General features: G+C 43.2%; 1 protein-coding gene across 3 annotated transcripts; it reads right to left on the bottom strand.

Moving 5' to 3' along the window:
• Positions 1–1101: 1101 nt before the first annotated feature.
• Positions 1102–23614, bottom strand: LOC133408319 (copine-1-like). 3 transcript variants are annotated; one of them, XM_061687075.1, is made up of 16 exons: positions 23459–23614; positions 9856–9984; positions 8777–8956; positions 8602–8676; positions 8465–8536; positions 7888–7971; positions 7631–7720; positions 7461–7544; positions 7261–7347; positions 6455–6514; positions 6235–6368; positions 5951–6005; positions 4028–4082; positions 3717–3850; positions 3408–3644; positions 1102–3005 (listed from the first exon to the last, which is right to left on the bottom strand). In XM_061687075.1, the coding sequence occupies exons 2-16, from the start codon at positions 9982–9984 to the stop codon at positions 2883–2885; spliced, it is 1599 nt and encodes a 532-aa protein (XP_061543059.1). In that variant the 5' UTR covers positions 23459–23614; the 3' UTR covers positions 1102–2882. The 3 variants fall into 3 exon arrangements, with proteins under 3 accessions (XP_061543059.1, XP_061543058.1, XP_061543057.1); XM_061687074.1 differs by lacking the exon at positions 23459–23614 and adding an exon at positions 10569–10704; XM_061687073.1 differs by lacking the exons at positions 1102–3005; positions 3408–3644; positions 3717–3850; ... (10 more) ...; positions 8777–8956; positions 9856–9984 and adding an exon at positions 12194–16838.
• Positions 23615–23774: the final 160 nt, after the last annotated feature.

Raw genomic sequence — 23774 nt, 5'->3', positions numbered from 1 at the left:
TATTGTTCATTTTCTCTCTTTGGAAAAAACATTTTTTTTCTAAAAGAAAAATTGTGTATTTTTGTATACATTTGGGAAAAGTCAATCTTATTACAATAAAACAGAATTAGATTTAAAAAAAGTTGTAAAAAACAAAAAGAAAAGGCATAGTTTTTCAGGAATAAAGTCCGATTTTAGAGAAAAAAGTAGCTTTTCAAGAAAATGTCATAATCATATGAAAAGTCTTTGTTTACAAGAGATACAAAAAGTCAAACATTATGAGAAAAAAAAGTCAATTTTTCAAGAATAAAGTTGGATTTTTTTTTATTTAAAAAGGGGAGTTGCTATTTTAGAGGGGAAAAAAAGTCATATTTGTCAAGAATTTTTTTAATTTAAATTGTGAAATTTAAATTCCTATTTTCGAGAAATATATTTAAATTTTTGCTGAAAAAAGGGGGGGGGGGGAGGCATATTTTGCGAGAAAGTAGTCGTATTCTTTTTAAGTAAGCTATTTGAGAAAAAAGTCGGAGTTTTACAAGATTCAAGTCATCCTTTGGTGGAAAAAGTGGCATTTTTCTTGAAAAATTAAAAAATAAAAAAAGTGTGTGTGGCATTTTTCTTGAAAATGTTTCTTTTTTTGAGAAAATGTTTTGAAAAATAAGTCTGATATCTTTGAAGAAAAAAAGTTGGACTCCTACACGAGGGCATTTATTTTAAAGAAGTTTTCCCAAGAAAAAAAAGGGCCTATTTTTGCAACAAAGTCATAAGCCTATAAAAATAAGGTGAAAATGTTGACTCATACTAGAATGAAGTCATTTTCTCCCCCGAGATAAAAAGTCACAATATTACGAGAATAAAAGTTTTATTTCTACATTTTTCAAAAGGCAGGCATCAGCCCAAGTTTTGAGTTTTGACATTCTTGCTCAGAAATGAAAAATTCAAACGTCCTTGTCATTTTTTTCTCCAGCATAATTGCTTTATTGGGTTAATTGTTCAAGCATTGTTAATACAGTACAGAGCATTCTTACTGTGTAGCAAAGCACTATGGGAAGTGTAGTCCATCATACCGTCTGATGGTGGTTTGTGTCATTTGAACCTTTTGCATACTTATTTTAGTCACTGTGAGTTAGTTTGGTTTTGATTTTTTTTTTTTTTTTCCACATGTGACCTACTTATACAAAATTAATTCATTTTCCAAGACAAACACTCAAGTTGGGATGAAACAGCTTTTGTATGCTACCAGTATCAAGAAGTAGCAGTTTTTTTTTTTTTGTCTTACATTGGCACTGCATTGACACGTGTTTGTGTGTTTTTTGGGTGTTCACCGTGAGCTGTTCAACAAAGGCACATCTCTTACTGTTTATCATCCACTTGTTGATGTTCTTTTTATGTCCCTTTTCTGTGTTTCTCGGGGAAAAAAACACACTCAATTGTCTCAAAGACGACATTTTTGAAACGTTTGCTTTGTAGCTTCAGTGCTGGGAGCCAAAATGGCGGTCACGTGAGTCAGTCGCAGCATGGTTACTATTAAAAGCTACGATGTTTTTTTTATCATTATTATTATAATAAGGCATTTGCGATGAGGCAGGGTGATTTGTAAAGCTATCATAAATGTATTTTTTTTTTGTACTAATAACAATTCCAGCATTGAGAAAGGAAATCAAGCAAAGTGCAAAGTAATCCATACCTGATCAATAAAGACGATGGACAAGATACACAGAAGCCTAAATTGGTCACTGTGGTTACGGAGTAAACATTTGGACCTGCACCTCAATGGCCACTAGTTGCTGCTATATTCAAAGACTATGGAAGGCTCCAGATTGGGCTTCGGGTCCCGTGTTGCCATGGAAACAAGGATGTCACAGTATGTGCGTGCGTTAACATGTGACCTGCATAGTTAGGAGGGAAAAGAGTGAATTAAAGAAAAAAAAAAATAAAATAGCTGCTCCCGGCCTTGTGATTGGCTGGCAGAAGAGCGCTGTGATGTGATTGGTCCTTTGCAGGTGTATAAAGATGAGCTATTAGTATAAAAGGGTTTTGAGGACCACACTGAATGGAACAATGACAATAAAGTAGTAATTTTCCAAAAATAAAGTTGTATTTGTTCAAGAAAAAAAAAAAACAACAACAAAATTTTTTTACTCTTACATGAATAAACTCGAATTAAAAAAATATGACTTAAAAATTGTCAACATTTGGAGAAAATATCATTTGTTCAAGCAAATAAGTCAGATATTTGCAACAAATTACAAGAATGAAGTCATATTTTACCAGAGATTTATTATCATATTTTTACAAGAAATCTTATATTTAAAAAAAAAAAAGTGAATTTGGGGGAAATAAAGTCGTATTTTTTCTAGGCATAAAGATATTTTAGAGAAAAAGGTTTCAATCTTATACTTAAAAGAAAAAGTATTTTAGTTTTTTTGTTGGAATCTAACATGGTCATATTTGTCCAAGATATGAAGGGTTTTAGGGGTGCAACTAACAATTATTTAATAATCAATTAATATGGAGATCATTTTTTGATTAATCGATGAATCAGATTTAAGAAAATATTGATGTATTATTAAGATGTGGATAATTTCAAGTTCAACGATGCCTCTAAATGATTACTCGATTATCAAAATAATGGTCACCTAATTTGTTAATCAATTACCTCTAAAGGATTTAATATTGCGACTTATTACAACTTTATTGTCATAGAATTTGTTATTTTGAGTTCAGTGTAGCCAGCCCTACCTTATGCTCATTTGAATGTATAAACAATCATTTCATATACATATATACTGTTGTAAAAAAAGGCAATGTTGCTCCTGGCCTTGTGATTGGCTGCCAGTTAAGCGCTGCTGATTGGTCCTTTGCAAATGGAGCGGTTGAAGAAGTTGGCGCACATGTGGCATTCATGCTTTGGCGGGCGCTTTTGCGGGTACCTTGAGGGGCTGCAGGCCTCTCATTTTGAAGTAGGACACCACCTGAGCGGGCACCTCAGCCAGCACCGCCTGGGCCAGCGTCGCCAGGGGCGCCTGGGGAGGGAACCGGTCGACAATCAGGCAATTCCCAAAAAACATCTTGGTTAATTGTCACGAATAATGACTCGTCTCGATCTTGAGTTGCTCTATCTACGCCAGCGACGTATAGTGACGTAGTCCTGACTAATAATAGGAAAGTGATGCATTGCGACTGTTCTAAAATCTTTGAGTGGGAGCAAGTTCAGCCTGGGTCGTTAGTGGTAAACATCACGAGTCTTCACCACGTGTGCAGGTTTTTGTTCTGATAAAAGCCCCCCCCCCCCCCCGTTTAAAGTGCTTTGGTGCCATCTTGTGGCGTGTATAGGCAATTCCAAACCCCTTTTAAGATGGGCATCAATTATTTTGCACATTTTTGCTCATTTTTTCAGTTCGTGTCCAGCGTAGTGCAACACTCACGTCTTTGAACTTGAGGAAGGGGACAAACTGCACGATGTCCCTGGCGACGGCCTCTCCCACCGTGGACCTCAGCACGCCGTCGTCTCCGTCCAGCAGCTCCATGGCCTTGAAGTCGGCCGGCCCCACCCCCACGATGATGATGGACAGCGGCAGGCGGGAGGCGCGCACGATGGCGTCACGGGTTTGGTCCAGGTCGGTGATCTCGCCGTCGGTGAGGAGGAGGAGGACAAAGTATTGCTGCAGAGGAGAGACGCCGTCAAAACCATTTGACTCTGCGGGCGCGGAGTGCCGTGCCGGCTTTGTCCTCACGGAGGCGCTGTCGCTCTGGGCGGCGCCGGAGGCGATGGAGGCCACGTGGTTGATGATGGGGGAGAAGTTCGTGGGCCCGGAGAGTCGGAGCTGAGGGAGAACCATCCTGTAGGCCTCCACGATACCCTGAACGCCTGCCGGAGTGGACCACACACATTTCACGATAAAACGCTTATCGAAGCAGACCACTACTGCGTGCATTTGTATAGCATTCGATGGGCTTATTTCCGCCCCTATTGGAACTTCCAGGTCATCGTGAGTCTTGGCATTTCTACTAAATCGTCTTATTCCAAGGAATCAAAATGGCGTACCTTGACAGTAGGGGCTGGTGGGGTTAAAGTTGAGGGCGAACTCATGATGTGCGGCCTGTGGGATCCACAACACGACACTTTCAATGTACGCTACAATTGTTTGTTGTACAACCCAAATAACGCATCCATCTCAATGGCACCCTTTAAGCGTAACGTGTACATCGATCAAGTTGCACTAATCTAGGATGAATACTCATTATTTCGAATTCTGCAATTTCCATGAGAACCTTCAAATGTAGCCTTGTGGGCTAGCCAAAATGATGGATGAGCTTCATGTGAAGGCGGTTTGTTTGTGTTAAATAACTACAGAATCCAGTGGTTTACGTAACATGGGTACCTGATTGTGTACATGCAAGATGCATGGTGTTGATGCTTAACAACCCTCTCTGTTTTCAGTGCTGTATTGCAATTTAAATTTCTCCACATTCCCCAAATTCCTACGTTTCTTAGTATCCCACATTTCCCATTAGGAATTTCCCAAACTCATTAAGACATTACCGACATCATTTCTTTTTTTTGTTTCAGTCTCACAGCCAAAATGTCTTCCATTCTGATTACGAAATTGAACTTGCCAACCTACACAAATTCACTGACATAACAATTTGTTCAAGTTTGTCGAAATGTCCATATTATCAAAATTTTGTCAAGAACATGAATACAAGACAGTAATTGCAGTATATTTTGTAAAGGGATAAAAATAATTCTGCATACTGTTCAATTAATTGCACAACATAATCATAACTATAATCATGCTCGTTAATACATTATGGCTTCAATTTTTCTTACTTTGTTTTCACTGCATCAACCTTGTAACAGCAGACGCGTGTGCAGCCTGAATCAAAGTATTTGACATTTTGACATGATATTGTCCAAAATATCTGTCTATGGATTAATTAGCCCTTACCAATTCCGTTTTCAACCTTGGTTTAAATTTATAATTTTTTTTTTTTAAAGCAAGTCTATTAAATCTTAATCAGATCTCCAAAGGAAATTAAAACAAAATTGCTGATAAGTTTTTATGCTTGGACAAACATTTAGTTTTTCTATTTTGTGAATGTATTTGTATAGATGTTTTCTCTTGCATGCCATTTATTTTTCCTATATCCATTATTGCTACTGAAATGATGGAAATTTCCTCATTGTGGAACTAATAAAGGTTATCTTATAAATATTTATTATTCGTAGTAAAGTACTTTTAACGTGACCCAGTTCTCAGATGACGTCTCCGTTGACGTGTTGTTTCATTTCCGGTTCAAGGGGCATCTTATGAGGCCACGAATTATTTTACATTTATATCTCCGGACGCGTATAAGTTGCCTTGTTCTTTTGTTGTTCGAATTTGGTTCCTCGCTGCTATAGCGCAGTTCCAGCCAGACCGAAGTAACAAGCGTACTGTATAACCCAAGAACTTATTTGGGTGTTTTGCGATTTCACGACACGGTATCTTAGCAATTAGCATCGCGCTTTTCCGACTTTTCCTACCCGCTCCTCGGCCTCCCGTCGGGAATACGTAAACGATACGTGAAAGAAGCTTGGGAAGAAGTGCCGGGTTTTTTTTTGCTGCCCCGGAGGCAACGATTAGTGACATTGACACCGGACGCAAAGAGAACTTTCGCCTCCGCGGCTCAGCAGCCGGGGGGGAGTAATTAAATAGCATGCACAAGCAGCTTTTTGCCCCCCCCCCCCCCCTCTTTTTTTTTTCTTTAAAACAATATAGTGTTTATTTCATGGGATTCAGTTCAGATTTTTGTCACGGTGGCCGGACACAGTGCTGTATTGGCCGGTAGTGTCGGACGCTGGATTTCTTTCCCCTCCAATATCCGGAACAATCGGGAGTTACGACCGTAACGAGTCAGCGGGCAGTGATTCCCGTAACAAAATACGGACGTTCCGTAATATTTGGCAGCTCTGGTTTATAAGCACCTTGTAGTCTGGAGGAAGTTTGGCTCCAAACCCAAACGCGGGGAAGAGTTTATCACTAAAAACGAGAAATAGACACAGTTAAACAAACAACAACAACAACAACAACACATGGGACACTAAAACGGATTTGCCTATTTTGCTGACAAATACAGCAGCACCTATCCATGCACATAAACAATCTGCCGGATGAATTCATGCGTTACATCAGTTGTCGCTGTTTTATTGGCCTGCCCCATCTGCAGTTGAGTAATAAACAAGCCTTATGTGAGAAAAGTTGTACTGACGTGTCGTAGTCTTGGACTACCTGGCCCACGGACCAGAGTGCAGACAGGTACTGGTTCAGCCCGTCTGGACTCAAGTAGTGGAGAGAGTTGGGTGAGCGAGGGTCCCCATTGGAGCCCGTGAAGTCGATGCCCACCTACGCACGCACACACAAAACTAATGTAAGTAGATGTAGTTAAACACGGTGTGTGTGTGTGTGTGTGTGTTGGAAAAAGAGCTCACAGTGAAGTTGATTTGGCAGCCGCCCATCACGTAGTCCAAGAAGCTGTGCTGCGTGGCTAACTGTAACACACGCAAACAGGAAGTCAGGTCACGCAAAGACGCCAAGCCAAACTGCGTCTCATTAAATCATAATTGGAGCAAATCGTACGGTGTCATAATTCAAGTGAATCGTATTAAAATTGAAGTCAATAGAATAGAACCACTGGATCGTATCTTAATTGGGAGTGAATGGAATTGTATTGTATTGAAATTAATCTGATTGTATTTTGAGTAATTTATATTGTAGTTTGAGGGAATCGTAATGTAATTTGGATTGAGTCATGCATTGTAATTGGACTGAATAATTTGAATTTGATTGGCTCATATTCCATCATAATTGAAGACAATTATATTGCTTGTAAATGGAGTGATTTGTGTTACAATTGCAGTGAATTGTATTGTAATCGAATCATATTGTATCGTAATCATAGAGAATCATAAAGTAATCGGAGCGAACACATCGAAAATCAGAGTGAATTGTATCGCAGTCGGAGTGAATCATTGTAATTGGAATAAATATTATCAGCGTGACTCATAATTGAATATATCGCACCTTGTCACAATTAAGAGCGCGTTTTATCACATAGTAACTGGAGTGAAGTGTATTGTGTCGTAAATTGAGTGATATGTAACATTCTAATCGGATCGTATTGTGATTGATGATCATAATACAATGAAAATCGTAGCATAATTGCGGTGAATCAAATTGTTTCTTAATTGAAGTGAATTGTATCACATCACGGTTGGAGCGAATCGGTCAGCGGTACCTTGCAGCTCTTCACGGAGACCACCCCAGAGTTTTTGTAGCTCTTCTTCTTCTTCTGCTTGTCCGGATGGATGCAATCGAACGACACCTGAAAGACAAGCCATGAATAAAGAATATGAAGAAGAATACAAAGAAGAATAGGAAAAAGCAGAAACAGGAGAAGAAGAAGAAGAGGGTGGCCATCGTAATCGGTGAGCTGACCATTTTCTGCAGCTCCGACACTTTGGTGGCGAAAGAGCCGATGAGGTCGTGCGAGCCGTCGCTGTCGTGGTCGGAGCAATCCACCTGAGAGCGACAGAGAGCGCGTCAAGGCTGTGGGTGAAAAGTGGGCGGAGGCTTTGGCGAAGAGCTGCGTTCTGATTGGCGGGAACCTTGAGAGGCCTTTCCAGGTCGCTGCTGCAGAACGTCTGCAGGGGGACCGAAAACTTCTTCCAGCTGGGATTCAGGTTGTTCTTCACAACCTACACACCCGCACAAAGACAGACAGACACACAAAAACGCACAGACACACACACAAACACATTGCCAATATCAGACACATAGATAGGTAGACAATACACACACACACACACAGCCATTCGTCGACAAAAGGTTGTCAAAGACGTCCGAAATATGAGCGTTTGTGCACCTCTGTTCTGTGGACCAGCTGCCATTTTCCATCGTCTCCTTTCTTGAAGAACTCCAGGAAGGGGTCCGACTTCCCAAAGGTGTCCTGAACAAACAAGCAAAGTACACACACGCACGGAGACAACTATTGATGAAACGTTCTTTCACAAGTCTGTTGTTATTACAGAAGGCGTGGTGGGTCTGTTATGTTGAGATGATTAACTTTTGTGAACAAGTGACTTTTGATTGGAACTTCTTGCTTCAGGTGCTTTTGAGTCCGTCTGTTTGTGCGTCGATTGACAACGTAGGATGCTACGCTGTCTAATCTGTCACTTGTGACGCAAGCAAGTGTATGACAAAGAGCATGCCGACAGTTGAACACTGTTGTGGCAGTGTGATGCGCTGGGGCTGCTCTCTCCTTCAGGGCCTGGACGACTTGCTGTGATTAATGTAACAATGAATTCTGCTGTCTACCACAAAATTGGCTTGTTTTTGTGAGATAATAAAATCGGTTTGATGTACTGATACACAAGTGTGATAAATATTGGAAAATAAAAATCTCGGAGAAGGATGGGGGCAAACGCTTTTTTACAGGTTACCTTCTTGTCCAGATTTTTAGCCTCCAGCTCCAACTGAATGGATCTGTTGTCCTTTATCTCCTCTGCGGTGATCTAAGCACGGACACGAAAAGTTGACAAATGAAATTATACTATTATATTACGAACCGACAACATACAGTAATGCTTCCTTTGCCAGCAGGTTTTCCTTTCTTCAGCTGCAGCGGTCTGGTCAGAGTTTTACTGGAAACGATCTGGAACAGAATCACGCGGTGCTCGGTTTGAATTTGGTGAAAGAGCGGACAGACCGTGGCCAGAGTTCATACGTCTTACACAAGCTCAATCTGAGTTTACCTGTCCCAGGGTGAGCTCCACGCCTCCCAGGTAATCGTCGTCGCCGAGGTCCCGGGATGCGTTGTCGATGTCGTAAACGCCGAGTTTGAGGTTCTGCACCGTCTCGAAATGGTAGCCCAGACGGAGGCGCTGACTGAAGGACGGGCTGGAGGTGTTCTGAAGACGCTCGGTGCGGCCCAGCTGAGGGCAAAGAAACACACGGAAGAGTGTTCATGTCAAAGCAAGACGCAGGCCCGTTGGGATTCAACAATACTACTTTTTTTCCCCAGAACAAGTACGAGTACAAAAAAAAGAGGGGTGTCTCTGCTTTTAATAAAGAAAAATACCACTCTATAATATTGTACTTTATTGTACTGCGGTGTCCGAGCCAACGGCAGCCGTCGCGACACCCTCGACTTGGAAGAGAACTGCGGCACATTTTCAAAACAGCGTGCGTGGGTTGCGCTAGAGAATAAAGGCAAACTGCGCGCGGGATCGCCGCAGTGACGTCAGCCCGGTCGCCGCCCGCGCGAGTATAAAGAAGCCTTTACACTCACCTACTATAACTGACTCAGTACAGTGCGCTAATATTAGCCACGTTTCATAGAGCACAACGAATATATGCCTGTACGAATATACGCCTGTGAGTATTATATTGTCTGTCTACATGTGTTGCTCCACAATTTGTGTTGAAATATTCGTTACTTAAGCTTGAGTATTATTTTTATAATTAGCTACAATTTAACATGCATTACGATTGGAAGGCTGGATGGATGTTTATATTTTGGACAATATATTGCAGTCTTTTGCCATCAATTATTTACGAAACTTTGTCGCACATCTTCACAATCATTGTTGCTACTCACACCAACTGTCCATTCCTGAGTAAAAATTGAGATTTTAGTTCTTCTTCTTTGGTATTTGTGTGAGGTCTGGGTGGCTTCAGTAAGAACCTTAAATCTACAACAACCGCAACGTAGACACTCATTTCGTCAGCCTGTCTATACCATTTTGCTTTCAATTTTAGCATTAAGCTAACGGTCGAAGATTTTGGTTTGGTTACATACGGGAGCAAGTAGACACACGACTCCCTTTATTACCTCAGTCCAGCTGTCTTTTCCAGAGCGCTGAAGCAGCACACACAGAGGATCCGACTTGGACCCCACGTCCTTGTCCAGCAGGTCTGAACAGGAGACAGTCAGCTCCACTTGAGACACACAGTCCGCCATCTGTGTTTAAAAAAAAAAAAAAAAAAAAAAAAAAAAAAAGAAAAGAAAAAAAAACATGCATTTGTTTCAGATACTAGCATTGCATGTTCTACCTAGAGACTGAACCGAATCGCTAGGGGTTGAGAATTTTTTTAGAAGGCCTCCTAAAATAGGCCTAGCGACGCCACTGGTCAGCGACCAAACAAGCCATCGATATTTGCCATACTGTCATTAAGCAGTAAACCAGTGTTGTAGATACCCCCGTAAAAAACCGTAAACCATAAGAATAATAAATAAATACATACGAAGCTGTGACATTGGGAGGAGCAAAATTTTATTCACGTGAAAAAGGCGTAATCTTACGAAATTAAACCGTCATATTGTAATTTTACAGTATACGTCCCATTATATTTCAGAATCATCTTTTGGACGCACTAAAACGAAACGTGACAATAATTCAGTCACAAACGTGTAAAAAACTTTTTTTTTTTTAAAAGCTCATCATTAGCGTGAGACAAAACAGGGCGGAGTAGCACACACCCGGGGGGAAAAAAAACCTACTCTCACCGTTAAAGTTAATTTTAGCGGAGCAAACTCACAGTTACCTGGTTAAACTTTAGCATCAGTCTGGATGTATTTTATTCGAAAAATCCACAATTTTGCCTAAAAGAGACGAAACTTCTGCCAAGCAGCCCGACACTCGCGCTCACAGGAAGCGAAAGAAACCAGCGGATTCTCGCTATGATTGGACAGCAAAGCAGAAGAAGCGTTCTCTGATTGGATACAAACGACTGTCAGTCATCCCTATCGGAACAGCTCTGAAAACGACTTCCGGGCTCAGCCAGTCAGAATAAAAGCAAAACCACAGCTCTATCTTACAATTAGCAGTACTTCCCTACTTTGGGGGCAGAAAATAATGCTATTCATATTAAATAGACGAAATGGACCAGTGGAATCGTGAAGAAACATTTCAGTCATGGTGTCCGCTTCACGTCATCAACGTAATCTTGCAATGTATCACACTTTGCAGACCACTTGAAGCGTTGCCTCAACAACCATGTAAAATCAAAACGTAACGCAAATTTTTACACGGCGCTGAAATGACAAGCCAAGAACACCTTGCAAAATGATCCGCCAAAAACCTTTTGACAGGCAAATAAATAAAAAGACCAACGTATCTTCTATGCCATTATGTTGAAGGGCATTCACTTGAGCCGGATGTAGAGCGCAGAGCCAACTTCCGCGCATCACGGCTTGATTTTGATCATTCTTTTTCGATGTCATCACAGTCAAGGAAAAGTGGAGAGGATAGAATATATAGAATAACAGAACAGCAATTCATCTCTTTCGTAAGCAATAAAACACAGACTCCACGGCACCTAAGACAAGAAGCATCGAGGGCTAACGTCATCTTACTCCTGTGCACCAGCAACAGCTTTCTACACAGAACAACACATTTCGTCAATTTTATTCTCGAATTAAATGTTGTTTTTTTTTAAAAAGTCAAATTATTTACATGTCCCCAATATAATGCATGGCTTCAAGTTACATCTCCACCATTAACAAAGACGCCAATGCAATTGAGGTTCTAATTTAGACCTTGTGGTGGTGGTTTTATGCGTGCCACATTATGAGTTAACGTAAATATATGTTGATATCAAGGCAATATGTATTTAGACAAATGTGAACAAAAGATGACAACAGCAGCAACCTCAAAATTAATGAAGCAATCCTATAGCCAATTCAGCCTTGTGGCCATTTTTCTTAAACCTTGAATAACGTGTAGATCTTGACACTATCAAACCTGTTGACAAATCTCACAGCCATAACTTAAATGGTATTTCAAAAGCTAAACAGGAATAATGGGGCCACACCAAAGAGGGGTGGGGGGAAAAAACATAAGAATAGTAATTACAAGCATATCACAATCGTACAAGAATAAAACAAGTATTAGCGTGAAGTGACTTATTTAAAAGACAAATGGAACAATATTACAATCATTGTGTTGAATTTTACGTGGGCAGTTAGATTACCCAAAAAAAGTTGTTTGCCAGATAAAACGTATTACGTGAGCAAAATAACTGCTTTACAGGAAAAACTATAAAAACACATTTTCTGAGACTCAAGTCCAATTTTTACAGGAAAAACATACCAAAATCAATTTACAAGAAATGGTCATTATATTTGAAAAACAATCTGAAATTTGCCAAAAAAAACCAAAAAACCGCAATTCCTTATTTGGTTAAAATGATATCCATTTCTTTCCCCTTGTCATTTCAGTGCGGCCCCAAGACTCCTCCAGGGTGACAAAAGCTACAACAAGAAATTCAAATTTCAATCTCTTACAGTGTTTGGACAACGTGGCATCAAAACCGCAGCAAAAGTCAGTGAATCATCGGAAGATAATGAGAAGGAGACAAGAGAGCGGAAGTCCGGCGGGCAAGGAGAACGTCCAGTACATCCTTTTTATTAGCCAAAAAAACAAGTATGTTCAAAGCATGTGTGGCATCATACAGACACTGAAAACATCCCAAATCTAAATACGGACCACAGAAAAAATGCTACCAAACGAAAAACACTGCAGAGACTACAGTTCATACGCCAACATTGTGTGTATGCGTGTCACCATCATGTAGGTTGGGATATCCAAAACACAGCAACATCAACATTAAAAAAGAAAATCATTCGGCAACTCATCAGCGTGACTGACAGAAAAACAGGAGACAGTAAACTGCCCATCTCACTTCGTAGCAACACGACAACCTTCATAATGTTCATCAACATGATAAAATGGAAAGAAATTAAACAGTTTTTGCTTCAGTTCAGTGGACATTGTGCTGCTCCTTCTGGTGTGCACGCCTTGGCCACCAGGGGGTAGTACAATACAGACATACCAGATGTAAAGTACATGATAGGTCTCAGATCCTCAGTAAGCTGCAGTAATAATAATAGTTCTTTGCAGGTGATAAAGAATATACGCCTCTTGAGTATTGTTACGCGTCTACGTGTTAATGTTCAAAGCAATGTGGTTCTTTTTTGCTTTTTAAACTTCAAAAAGTATCTCAAAGTTTTGCTCACGTCAAAGCAAAAATATTGGCCAGACGACAGCTCGTATCGTGAAAACCCTACTATCTAGGGTCCCTGGTATCTCAAGGTACCACTGCATTAACATTTACGCTTGAATACGTGTTCCCATTACACTCAATTCCCAGGTAAAAGGTAAAAGATACCAATGTGGATTAGTTCCAAAACTCCCCATCTTAACTTCCCATAGAAATTGACCGGAAACTTTACAGAAGTGTTCCACCCCTTTGCAACCCCACTGACAGTAGTTGCTTTTCAGCATCATCAATGTAACACAGGAGCAGAGGGGGGGAAAAAAGAGCAGAGATTTAATGTGGAAAAGGACAACAGCAAAAAAAAAAAAGAAGTCATCGTTGAGCATGACGGCAAGGGAACAAATGGTAACGCGTTTTACCACAACAACATATAGAGATATTAGCGTAGCTACGCAGTATGTAGCAACAATAGCATAGTAACCGCAAATGTGAAACAACCTCAGCGAGGGCACGACTTACACAGAGGCAGCAACACGAATGTTACCATAGCAACAGAACACAATTCAGTTTTTCCCCAGCAGTTGGTCATCATCATGATCATCAAGTCAGTGAATAAAAAATGAGCGTACGCAGGAAATAAACAAGTCTTCAAGTGGTGGTGGTGCTATGCTTTGAAAAGTTCTGTTGGGGGCAGAGTGAGCAGTAAGACCCCATTCGCACTGAGATGGTTCGGGCTGGTTCAGAGCTAGTGGCATCAATTTGGACTTTTTGTTTTTATTTTATTTTAACCATAATAGCAGTTGCAGCTGCAAAATTGGTGCCAGGCTCGTGCGTTTTTTTTTTTTTTTAATATAGAATAATAATAATAATAATGGTTTCTATAATTGCAATGTAATAGTAGTGGTATTAGATCAGGTAAGTCAACACTGAAGGCCCAAGTACAAAATACACAACCCGCCAAAGGCCAACACAATCAACAACAAGCCAGCAAACCGTAGCCACCAGTCCTAACCGCCACCAGCTCAGCCTGAAAGGGGTATGTTTAGGTTCTATCTGCTTTGGTTGGAGGGTTGGGTTGGAGGGGTTTCTTAACCCAGACTAATTTTGACTTTCCGTGCGCCAATGGGCCGGTCGTTGAGGTCCAGGACAGCGGCGGAAGCCTCTTCGGGGTTCTGGAAGGCTACCATAGCCTCGCCAGTGGGCAGACCTTTGTCGCTGAACTGCAAGCAAACGGATCCAGGAAGCACCTCGTAGCCATAGAAGAAGTCCATAATCTCGTCGGCGGTGACAGTGAACGGCATGTTCTGGAGCTTGACTATTGTCGGGGCGGCGGTAGAGGCGGCAGAAGAGCGGTGAATGTTAGGGTTGTTGGGCGCCCCAGGGGGGATCAAGAGACCCTCGGAGCCTGGGTTGAAAACTGGAGGTCCACCGGGAGGGGCTCCCACTTGACGTCCTTGGTTGTTGCTGTTGTTGTTAGCCCCGGGACCGCCTCTGTTCTGTGCTCCTCCACTTGGTTTCCTGTTGTTGTCAAAGGGCACCAAGCCTCTCAGCCCATCCTGACCGAATGTAGGCCCCCCAGCCGCACCCGGTCGAAAGCCTGGCGGCTCCAGAAGCGGAGCTCCAGGGAGACCGGCAATGAGCGGCGGAGCGACGGTCAGATTAACTTCCCCCAGCCCTGCTGCCAATGGGGGGAGTGGAGGGTGACTCACTAGGCCGTTTCCAGCAGTAGAGAATGGAGTGACAAACGGGGAACTGTTGAGGTTTCCCATTGTGCTTCTTAGAAAGTTAAACTCCTCACCGCCAATCCCGCCAAAGGGATTCATCTGGGGCTGCTGCGGAACCACCGGAGCCTGCAGGTGCTGGTTCGGGATCTGGCTCTGGTTCTGCTGTGGATTTGGCCTTTGGCCTCTCTTGTTTTGAGGTGGGGGGTTCCTCTCAATTTCCTTCATCTGCTCAAAGGTCACCAGGTGAACAAATGCATCACGGCCGTTAAGCTTCTGACGGTGAAGTCTTTCTGCTTTACGGGCATCTTCCTCGGTCTGAAGCTGGAAGATAGCCTGGCCTAAACCGTTGCCGTGGCCGTCGGTCAGAACCTTCAGCGTGTCTTCATAAAGCCCGATGCCCTCCAGGAAGGCACGGACGTCCTTCTTGGAGATATTGTAAGGGATGTTGGTGATATGTGCGCAGTTCCTTGGTTCAGTTTTGAGGCCATCTTGGCTCTTGCCGCCGTTCTGCGCTGCTTCACGCTTACGTATGGAGTCAATCTTTTCCAACATTCCTTTGTAGCCAATGGGGTGTACTTGGATGAAGCGGGAACCCATGTATTGCATGTGAGCACCCAGTGCAGTCTTGTAATCTTGTTCCGTTTTGAACTCCAGAAAGCCCTCTCCTGTGGCTCGTCCATTGGGGCCGTAGGCAATGTACATGGTGTCCTCCACCACGGCTAGGTTCTTAAAGAACTCCTTGATCTGTTTTTTGTCAGCCTCGTAAGGGAGGCCCTTCAGGTAAACGCAGAACTCTTGGCGATGTGGAGATCTTGACCTCCCTCGCTGATCCCGGCCAATGTCGCCGGGGTGACTACGTCGTTGGTGCTGGTCTTGTGAATGACTGTTTGGTTTCACGCTATTTTGGGAAGTCGGGCCCATTGTGCTGTGATTGAGGCTAGCCCACTGCCTCTCAGAGCCCGGGGTGATCTCAATGAACCTTTGACCCATCATGCCACCACCCCGCTTCACAGCTTCAAAGCAGTCTTGGGGCAAGAAGAATTTGACCATTGCTCGGCCAGTCGGACGACCTTGCCCGTCTCTCAAAAAGCGCACTCCGTCCACCCCCAGACCCCGGAAAAAATCCCTGACCTCCATCTCTGAACAGGAGAACAGTAGGTTCTGCAAGAGGACAAACAACTCATCTGGACTGGACACACCAATTGCCGTGGCTGCAGCAGCCTTCATGTGAGCCTGGAGACCCAGAGACGCAAGAGGGGTGAGGGGGTTGAACAGCATCGGGTTGGGGGTGCCGAGGGGGAGGCCTGTGGCAAGTCCTCCGGGTGGGGGCATGCTGGGGTTGAAAGGCGGCAGAGACGACATGTGGGACAGGTGGGACATTGGTGGTACAGGAGGTCCATGGGAAAGTTGGGTGACGACAGTAGGGACAGGTGGCAACGACGACACTGGAGGAGGAACCGTGGGTATCGTGGGCATCGATTGCATGGAGGGCATGGGCGCAATGAGCGGAGGACCTGGATTGAGAGACGGCAGGGCTGTGGTGATGGTAGGGGCGGCGCTGTAGCCATGGGGAAAGTTGGGCATCATACTCGCCAGGCTGGCTGCGGCCTTGTGAATAGGAGTCTCCTGAGATGAGGTTGCCGTCGCCACCGCAGGAGTATGAGTGAAACTGGGGTTTCCATGGCTACCACTTCTCCCCGCTGTGGCCGACTGTATTGCGGGTATGGCTGCCGCGGCAGCTTGGCGGTTAGCCGCAGCGGGCGCGACGGTCTCGGTCGCACCCGTGCCGGCTTCAAACCTCCGCCGGCTCAACTCAATCATATTCTGCATTTCCGTCTTACTGCTGAGCAACAACGATACTTTGGAGCCCTTAATGGACCCACCTGTGCGCATCATTCCCAGCCGAGCATCCTCATCGGTGGCAAAGACAATGAAGGCCTCGCCATGCTCGCCACCCACGATGTGTACGCCCCCATCAGGGATGGTGAGGCCAGAGAAGAAGTGCCTGATGTCCATGGTGCCGGCCACTATGGGCAGACCTTGCAGTCTGATGACTACCGCCATACTGACAGCTAATCAACAGGCCTACAACCTGGGGAGAAAGCAACACTGCCGTCAGATCAAGAGAATAGAAGACCAGACCCGTGGTTTCCAGATGTTCGGCAACCATCGTATGACATTTTATTTCAAAACTTAAAAATTTTTCGGGACATCCTAAACCAAACATTTGGAAACCAGTGTTTCTTTAGCAAGGAATTAGGGGTGAAAGTGCAAAACATTTACAGAAGAAGAAAAAAAAAAAAAGAGCTCAACTCCAAGGCCACCTATACACAGAAATCATATTATAGTATACATTTAGCAGGACACAATCAACAGAGCATGTGGACAGGAAAGACCTACGGGGAAAAGGATCGCCAAAGCACTGACCAAGCATATCTCCTCCTAATGTATGTGAGATATTTTAGTCAGTTCAAAATAAACCTTGTTTCCACCAATCAGTAGGCTGTGGTCCAGTGCATAGGGTTAGAAATATACGAACCATACCGTCTCAGTATTGAGCAACCAATGCAGTGGTGGAGTAGGTTTTGTTTGACAAAATTCTGTGATTTTGATTGGCTGACAGATGGAACATAAAAGTGTTACAGAAAGAGAAAAAAATGGCGCCATTTTAATAGAATTATGGTGGAGGAGTCGTTCATCTTACGCCGCGAACCACACTGAAATGTACTTGCCTGGTGGAAACGTGGCTTATATACAACTTTATTATCGAACATCATGCATTTAGGAGACTGATCTTTTTCTTGACACGAACAATCTAAGCGTACCACCGCCAGTTATCCCTACCATTGAACTAGCCTAGCCAAGGGTAGGATCTGTTATACTAAAGGCTCATTTATGTTCCCAGTAAATAAGGAAATAAATGCAGTGTACTGAAGAAACTTTAACAAAAAAGTGTTTCCCAAATGTGAAGAGTAGTGAAGTTTTTGAGAACAAATATAGATATAGAAGAGGAGGTACGGTTTTCTTAGTTCCTGCCAAGTTGGACGTGTATCCGCAAACTTCCAGGTGATGAATTTCTCGCATGTGTGTGCGTGCCTCTAATCTAAACCCTCCAGTGACTGGTAATGATGATAAATCATGATATCGAAATGGGGTTAGGGGTGAGAAATAATAAATACATTTCTTTTATCTTTTATATATTTTTAAAGCTTGCACCGCTACAGCCTATATACGATTGATGCAAAATACCAATACAAAACCTACAGGTAATATTTGGTCCACTTGGGGTCACCTCTACACTGTAGTGTTTGACTGCGTGGCTTCAAAAGTGACGTGGATGTCAGCAAATAAGTGTGTACAGTTGGCCGGCTGCTTCCTGTGTGGGTTTTTTTTTTTTTGTTACAGTTTGTTCAGTAAAGCGATTGAAAGCGCACCGGCGTTTGTGTCTACCCGCGACTACCTGTGGAGGGATTACAATTCGCACTATTCATTCATTCATTCATTTTCTTCCGCATATCCGAGGTCGGGTCGCGGGGGCGGTAGCTTTAGCAGGGAAGCCCAGACTTCCCTCTCCCAGCCACTTCCTCCTGCTCTTCCGAGGGGATCCCGAGACGTTCCCGGCAAGCAGAGAGATGTAGTCTCTCTGGCGTGTCCTGGGTCGTCCCATTTCGGCTTAGCTCCTTCTTCACCACAACGGACCGATGCAAAATCCACATCACTGCAGACGCCGCACCGATCCGGCTGTCGAACTCCCGTTCCATTCTTCCCTCACTCGTGAACAAGACCCCAAGATATTTGCACTCCTCCGGTTGGGGCAGGATCTCATCCTCGACCCGGAGAGGGCACTCCACCCTTTTCCGACTGAGATTGTTCTAGTTCTTAGATTTGGAGGTGCTGATTCTCATCCCAACCGCTTCACACTCGGCTGTGAACTACTCCAGTGAGAGTTGGAGATCTAGAAATTCTGTCCATAAAAGTTATGAACAGAATCGGTGACAAAGGCAGCCTTGGCGGAGTCCATCCCTCACCGGAAACGAGTCCGACTTACTGCCGGCAATGCGGACCAAACTCTGATACCGGTCGTACAGGGACCGAACAGCCCGTATCAGGGGGTTCGGTACCCCATACTCCCGAAGCACGCCGCACAGGACTCCGCGAGGGACACGGTCGAACGCCTTTTCCAAGTCCACTAAACGCATGTAGACTAGTTGGGCGAATTCCCATGCACCGAGGAGCTTTTTAACCACCTCGGTGACCTCAACCCCAGAGATAGGAGAGCCCGCCTCAGAGAAGCCAGACTCTGCTTCCTCATGGGAAGGCGTGTCGGTGGAATTGAGGAAGTCTTCAAAGTATTCTCCCCACTGACTCACCGAACTACTCCCACACCCGAGGTTTTGCCTCAGCGACCACCAAAGCCGCATTCCGCTTTGCCAGCCGGTACCCATCAGCTGCCTCAGGAGTGCCACGGGCCAAAAAGACCCGATAGGACTCCTTCTTGAGCTTGACGGCATCCCTCACCGTTGGTGTCCACCAACGGGTTCGGGGATTGCCGCCACGACAGGCACCGACCACCTTACGGCCACAGCTCCGGTCGGCCGTCTCAGAAATGGAGGCGCAGAACATGGTCCACTCGGTCTCAATGTCCCCCGGCTCCCCCGAGACGTGGGTGAAGTTCTGCCGGATTCGCACTAGCGGTGGTAAAATATATTCTATTAGTTAACGATGTTTACTTTACCATAGACTTTCAGTTCAGTAAACCAGTTCTGCTTTGCAGTAGACGCACAACACTTTCTTCTTTTTTTAAGTGTTTGAAATGATCCCAAACTTTAGACATTCTGTTTTTGTACGTACTCTTTCCTCCTTGCTCCGTGAGATATAGCGAAAAATTTGCAACGTGAAATTAGATAAGTACGATTTAAACATCTGTGATACAGTGAAACCGCAGAAAGTGAACAGCATTTTGGTGAAGGACGCAACTGTATCACAGTATTAATTTTGACCTGCCATTAATTGACACCGTACCGTGAGCGATACCATATGTCACTATATCATCTTTGTTGACGTTTAACAATTTTCGCCGATTTTCTTTATAGATGAGAACAAAGTTCGCCATTCTCAAGTCTATTTTCATACGCACAAATGAGACGTAACTCAACACGACTGTTATTTGAATGGAATCTTCTGAATGTAATACATGTAAGTCAGTAAAGGTACCTGCTAAGATAATGAACTAACGTACAAAGATGTATCTTTGCCTTATATGCATTCTTGGCTGACGGCTCGTTAGAATATTCCACCACCAAAGAGAAGCTAAAATCACGTCCAGCCTAGGCCCCCTAAAGTTCCCCGATTATTATACAATGAGGATGCTTATATCCCAATCCTAAAACAAAATGTGTTAGGACAAAAAAATAACTAGAGTTTAGAATGACCTTTGTCGCCAGGTGCGCCACATCCAAGGCCTCTCTTGGGCGGACAACATTTCCAGCAGGCCTGGGCACTTCGCTCTGGAGCTCAGATTAGCTATTTGGCAAAACCAGTTCAAACTAACTTTGAGCAAAGAAATAAGGCAACTTCCACCTTTGTCTGTTCCCATCAATTGTCAAAAATCCACTCGAAAAACCGCAACAGCTCATTTGTCAAAGAGAAGCTGTGAGGCACCAACTTCCTTCAAAATCGATAAACCACTAAAACAAACCATTTGGAGAATGAAAACAATTGCCATGCCACTCAACTGACCCCATCGTTTCAGGGTATTAAGGACACGGGTGTTCTGCAGGACACCTAAACCAAGCCTTGCCTTGTGAAGCCTTGCAAACAATTCAAATAAAACCTCTTAACACAGGAACTATACAACTAGAAATGCATGTCAAAAAGTTTATAAATCTCAACAGGCAGTCACCAGATAAGAAAATGTTAGCAACAGCAACACATACTACAACAGTATAGCACTACCAGAGCATTGTGGGCACCGGTGAAACAGTGAAAAAACATGTTTTGTGCTTTTAAAAACACATCAGAGCACATCATGGACCACGGCGACACATTAGCGTTACGTCATTAGCATGAGCAAAACAAGCACCCAGCAAAATATCAGCAGCTCATTGGGAAATCTCAAAGCACAGCAGCGCTACAAAAACATGTTGAACAAATCCTCATACAAATAAAAATAAATAACACACAAAGCACAACTCTCGAGCGCCACCAACCAGATTCAGCACCACATTACACCATCTCGAGCCTTTCCAAATTTAGAGTCGGAATCAATGTCATCACAAACCATACCATCAATACAGACTATTGATCACCCAGACTATTCGTGAGGCATAGAGCCAGAGCCCATTGGTGAAATGCAAATAAAGCAATTGAAAAAAAAAAATGGTAACGTTAATAACTGCCTATATTAAAACAGTGGTAGCTTGACTAGCCCTTCCCCAAAGTTTTTAGAGTTACGAATCCTTTCTTGGTTAACATTTTGCTTATTGTTATGAGACAAAATGTAAATTACGAGTAGCGGTGCAACAATTAAATCAACAACTACTTTACTAATTGATTATTCGTTTCGAGATCGTTTAGCTTAAAATTGTCCAAATCCTCAGAATGTCAGCATCTCGACAAATTTACTGATTTCTCGAGTGACGTGAAAAATAAATAAATAAATAAATAAAGAGCAATGACGCTACTGTAACGCCCTCGCATGTGGGCAAAGAGAGCCCCAGTCGCCAAGGCACGTCCTGCTGTTTACTGAACAGTACAAACAGTCAAACACACCAACACAAAATGACAACACTCAGTAGTAGATGCTGTAGGCACCCAGACCCTCACACGCAGACTTACCGTTGGCCTACCCAACTCCAGCGCGACAGCGCCTGATGTAGCTCACTAGGCCACGCCCTTTATAAACCACACATCCAATGCACCAAAACTAAAATATGTACACTAATTACACTTTATAAAAACTGTGCATTTCTTTACATTTTCTTGCAGGTTTTCAATAAAGAGACAGGGCTTATATTATTAATATATTACAACAAAAAATAAATTGTTTTTGGGTGGATGGGGCACAAACATTTATTTTAAAAAATCTATTAATTTCAATGCGAATTGATTTGACACACTAAAGTAAATTATGGAACGAATAAACTCATATGTCATAGCACCACTGTATTTGATTTTTTTTAATGCACTTTAAGTGCACATGTATATGTGGCAAACACTGTTCTAACTTCCACTAACAACCCAGGCTAAACTTGACTCCTCCTCCACACACAAAGCGCGTCTCCCAGTCGGGATTTATCACTTCAACATACTTCCTTGAGACCAATTCCTATTTAGACAGGGCTGTGGTGTAATCTTAGAGCGTAATAAAATGAGCACAAAAATAAAATGGGATATGTTCTACACGCAAAAAAAAAAAAAAAAAAAAAAAAAGTAGCCACGTTCCACCAAGTGGAAAAGACCAATTTCCAATGTTAAAAGCATTCCTTACCACATTTCGGCACCCTAGCGTCAGGGTAGCAAGAGCAGCGTGACAGGGTACCTAAAGGGAGGCAAGAACGGTGCCACACTACTTGGAACAAGACACACCAATGAAAACAACAAGTGCCCCTTGGGTATCAGCTCCACACCCCGGGTACTTTTTCTGGCCCCGGTACTACCAGTGGAAAAGAATCAACGAATAGCAAGTCGGGCCAAGCTGTCCATACGACTATTTACATTGCTACCCAATCTGCACCAGCAACCCAAAGCATTCAGTACCCACATGTGTCGACCACTTGAGACAAATGTAGCTAAAGAGTCCTTTTCAGCAACACCTCTTCGAGAACAACGTAAAAAAATTATTCTCCGAGTATGTCAACCATATCAACCAACAAACACTCCCAGGCTAAAAAAAAGGAAACAACCAGTGTAGCGAAGAGAAGAGCTTCCATTGCAAATTGCACAAAAACATGAGCAGATAGAAGACAGACATGATCCTTTTAAAATGGCCAGAAAAAAAGCACATTCATATAACAGAGCAGATCATCGGGAGCACAGTCAGCAACAAGATTGTTGAGCTCAGCCTCACGAAGCAGCAAACAACGCCAACAAATAGTCCATTTTTGTGTCCCATATTGTGGAGATATTGACTTGGGCAAACTCATTCCATATACTTCCCATCCACTAAAGCTGCAACGCAGTATGGAAAGCCTTTTGAGGAAAACCAGTTTGAAGAAATGCGGCTCAACTCATCACCATCCTCACCTTTGACGGCGGATGTGACGTCATCAGCACAGTGCTAGGCCAGAAGCTTAAAAAACTCCACACAAAACTCCTTCCATCATTTTACACTAAACGACAAAAAAACGACGTCAATTAATTCACATAAAAACAAGAACATAAAAACAACGCTGTGTTAGGTATTGATTTTAAGCAACATAGCATCCTGAATGACCACCTAAACACGGATTTGTATGAAATTAAGCATTATTTTAGACGGCACGACACCATTTGGACTAGATAATACTAATGTAAACAATATTATGTTCTAGTTCAGATTTTAGCGCATCAACGGAAATGAACAAGCTACGCCCCGTTAGCCACTTAGCTGTTAGCCAAACCTGCTTTGTGTGTTTGTGTGTGTGGACCAGTCCAGAGTCGCCATTTCTTGGCGGCTCGTTTTATAAACCTTTAGAGCATTTTAAGCAGGTCGTCTCGTCTGGAAATTCTTACCGAGAAATCTGTCAACTAACACACTCGGGTTTGATTCATGCACGGACGTCTTCGTTGCTCACTCCCGTCCCTGCAAAAAAAAAAATGTTTTGAAAAAACAAAATGCAAGCAGGCAGAGAAGTGCGGTGGCTGCGCATGAAATGTCGGTGGAAACAACGCGAGACTTTGCACTTGTCGCGAGAAGGTGACGTAGGGGGAAATGTCGCCATCTACAGGCAAATATTGGTAACTTCGGACTTGATTAGTGTGGTGACCCAAAACGCATATAAAGAAAGGCTGCAGACTTTTAAAAATTAGTACACATCTTGAATAACAA

This window comes from Phycodurus eques, chromosome 10 (genome assembly GCF_024500275.1).
Source record: "Phycodurus eques isolate BA_2022a chromosome 10, UOR_Pequ_1.1, whole genome shotgun sequence".
Taxonomy (NCBI): Eukaryota; Metazoa; Chordata; class Actinopteri; order Syngnathiformes; family Syngnathidae; genus Phycodurus; species Phycodurus eques.
Note: the sequence above shows the minus strand (reverse complement) of the source record. Positions and strands in the feature narration are given on the sequence as shown.

Coding starts and splice junctions, on each gene's coding strand:
- LOC133408319 (XM_061687073.1), bottom strand. CDS start 16,810: ATGGCGGTAGTCATCAGACTGCAAGGTCTGCCCATAGTGGCCGGCACC.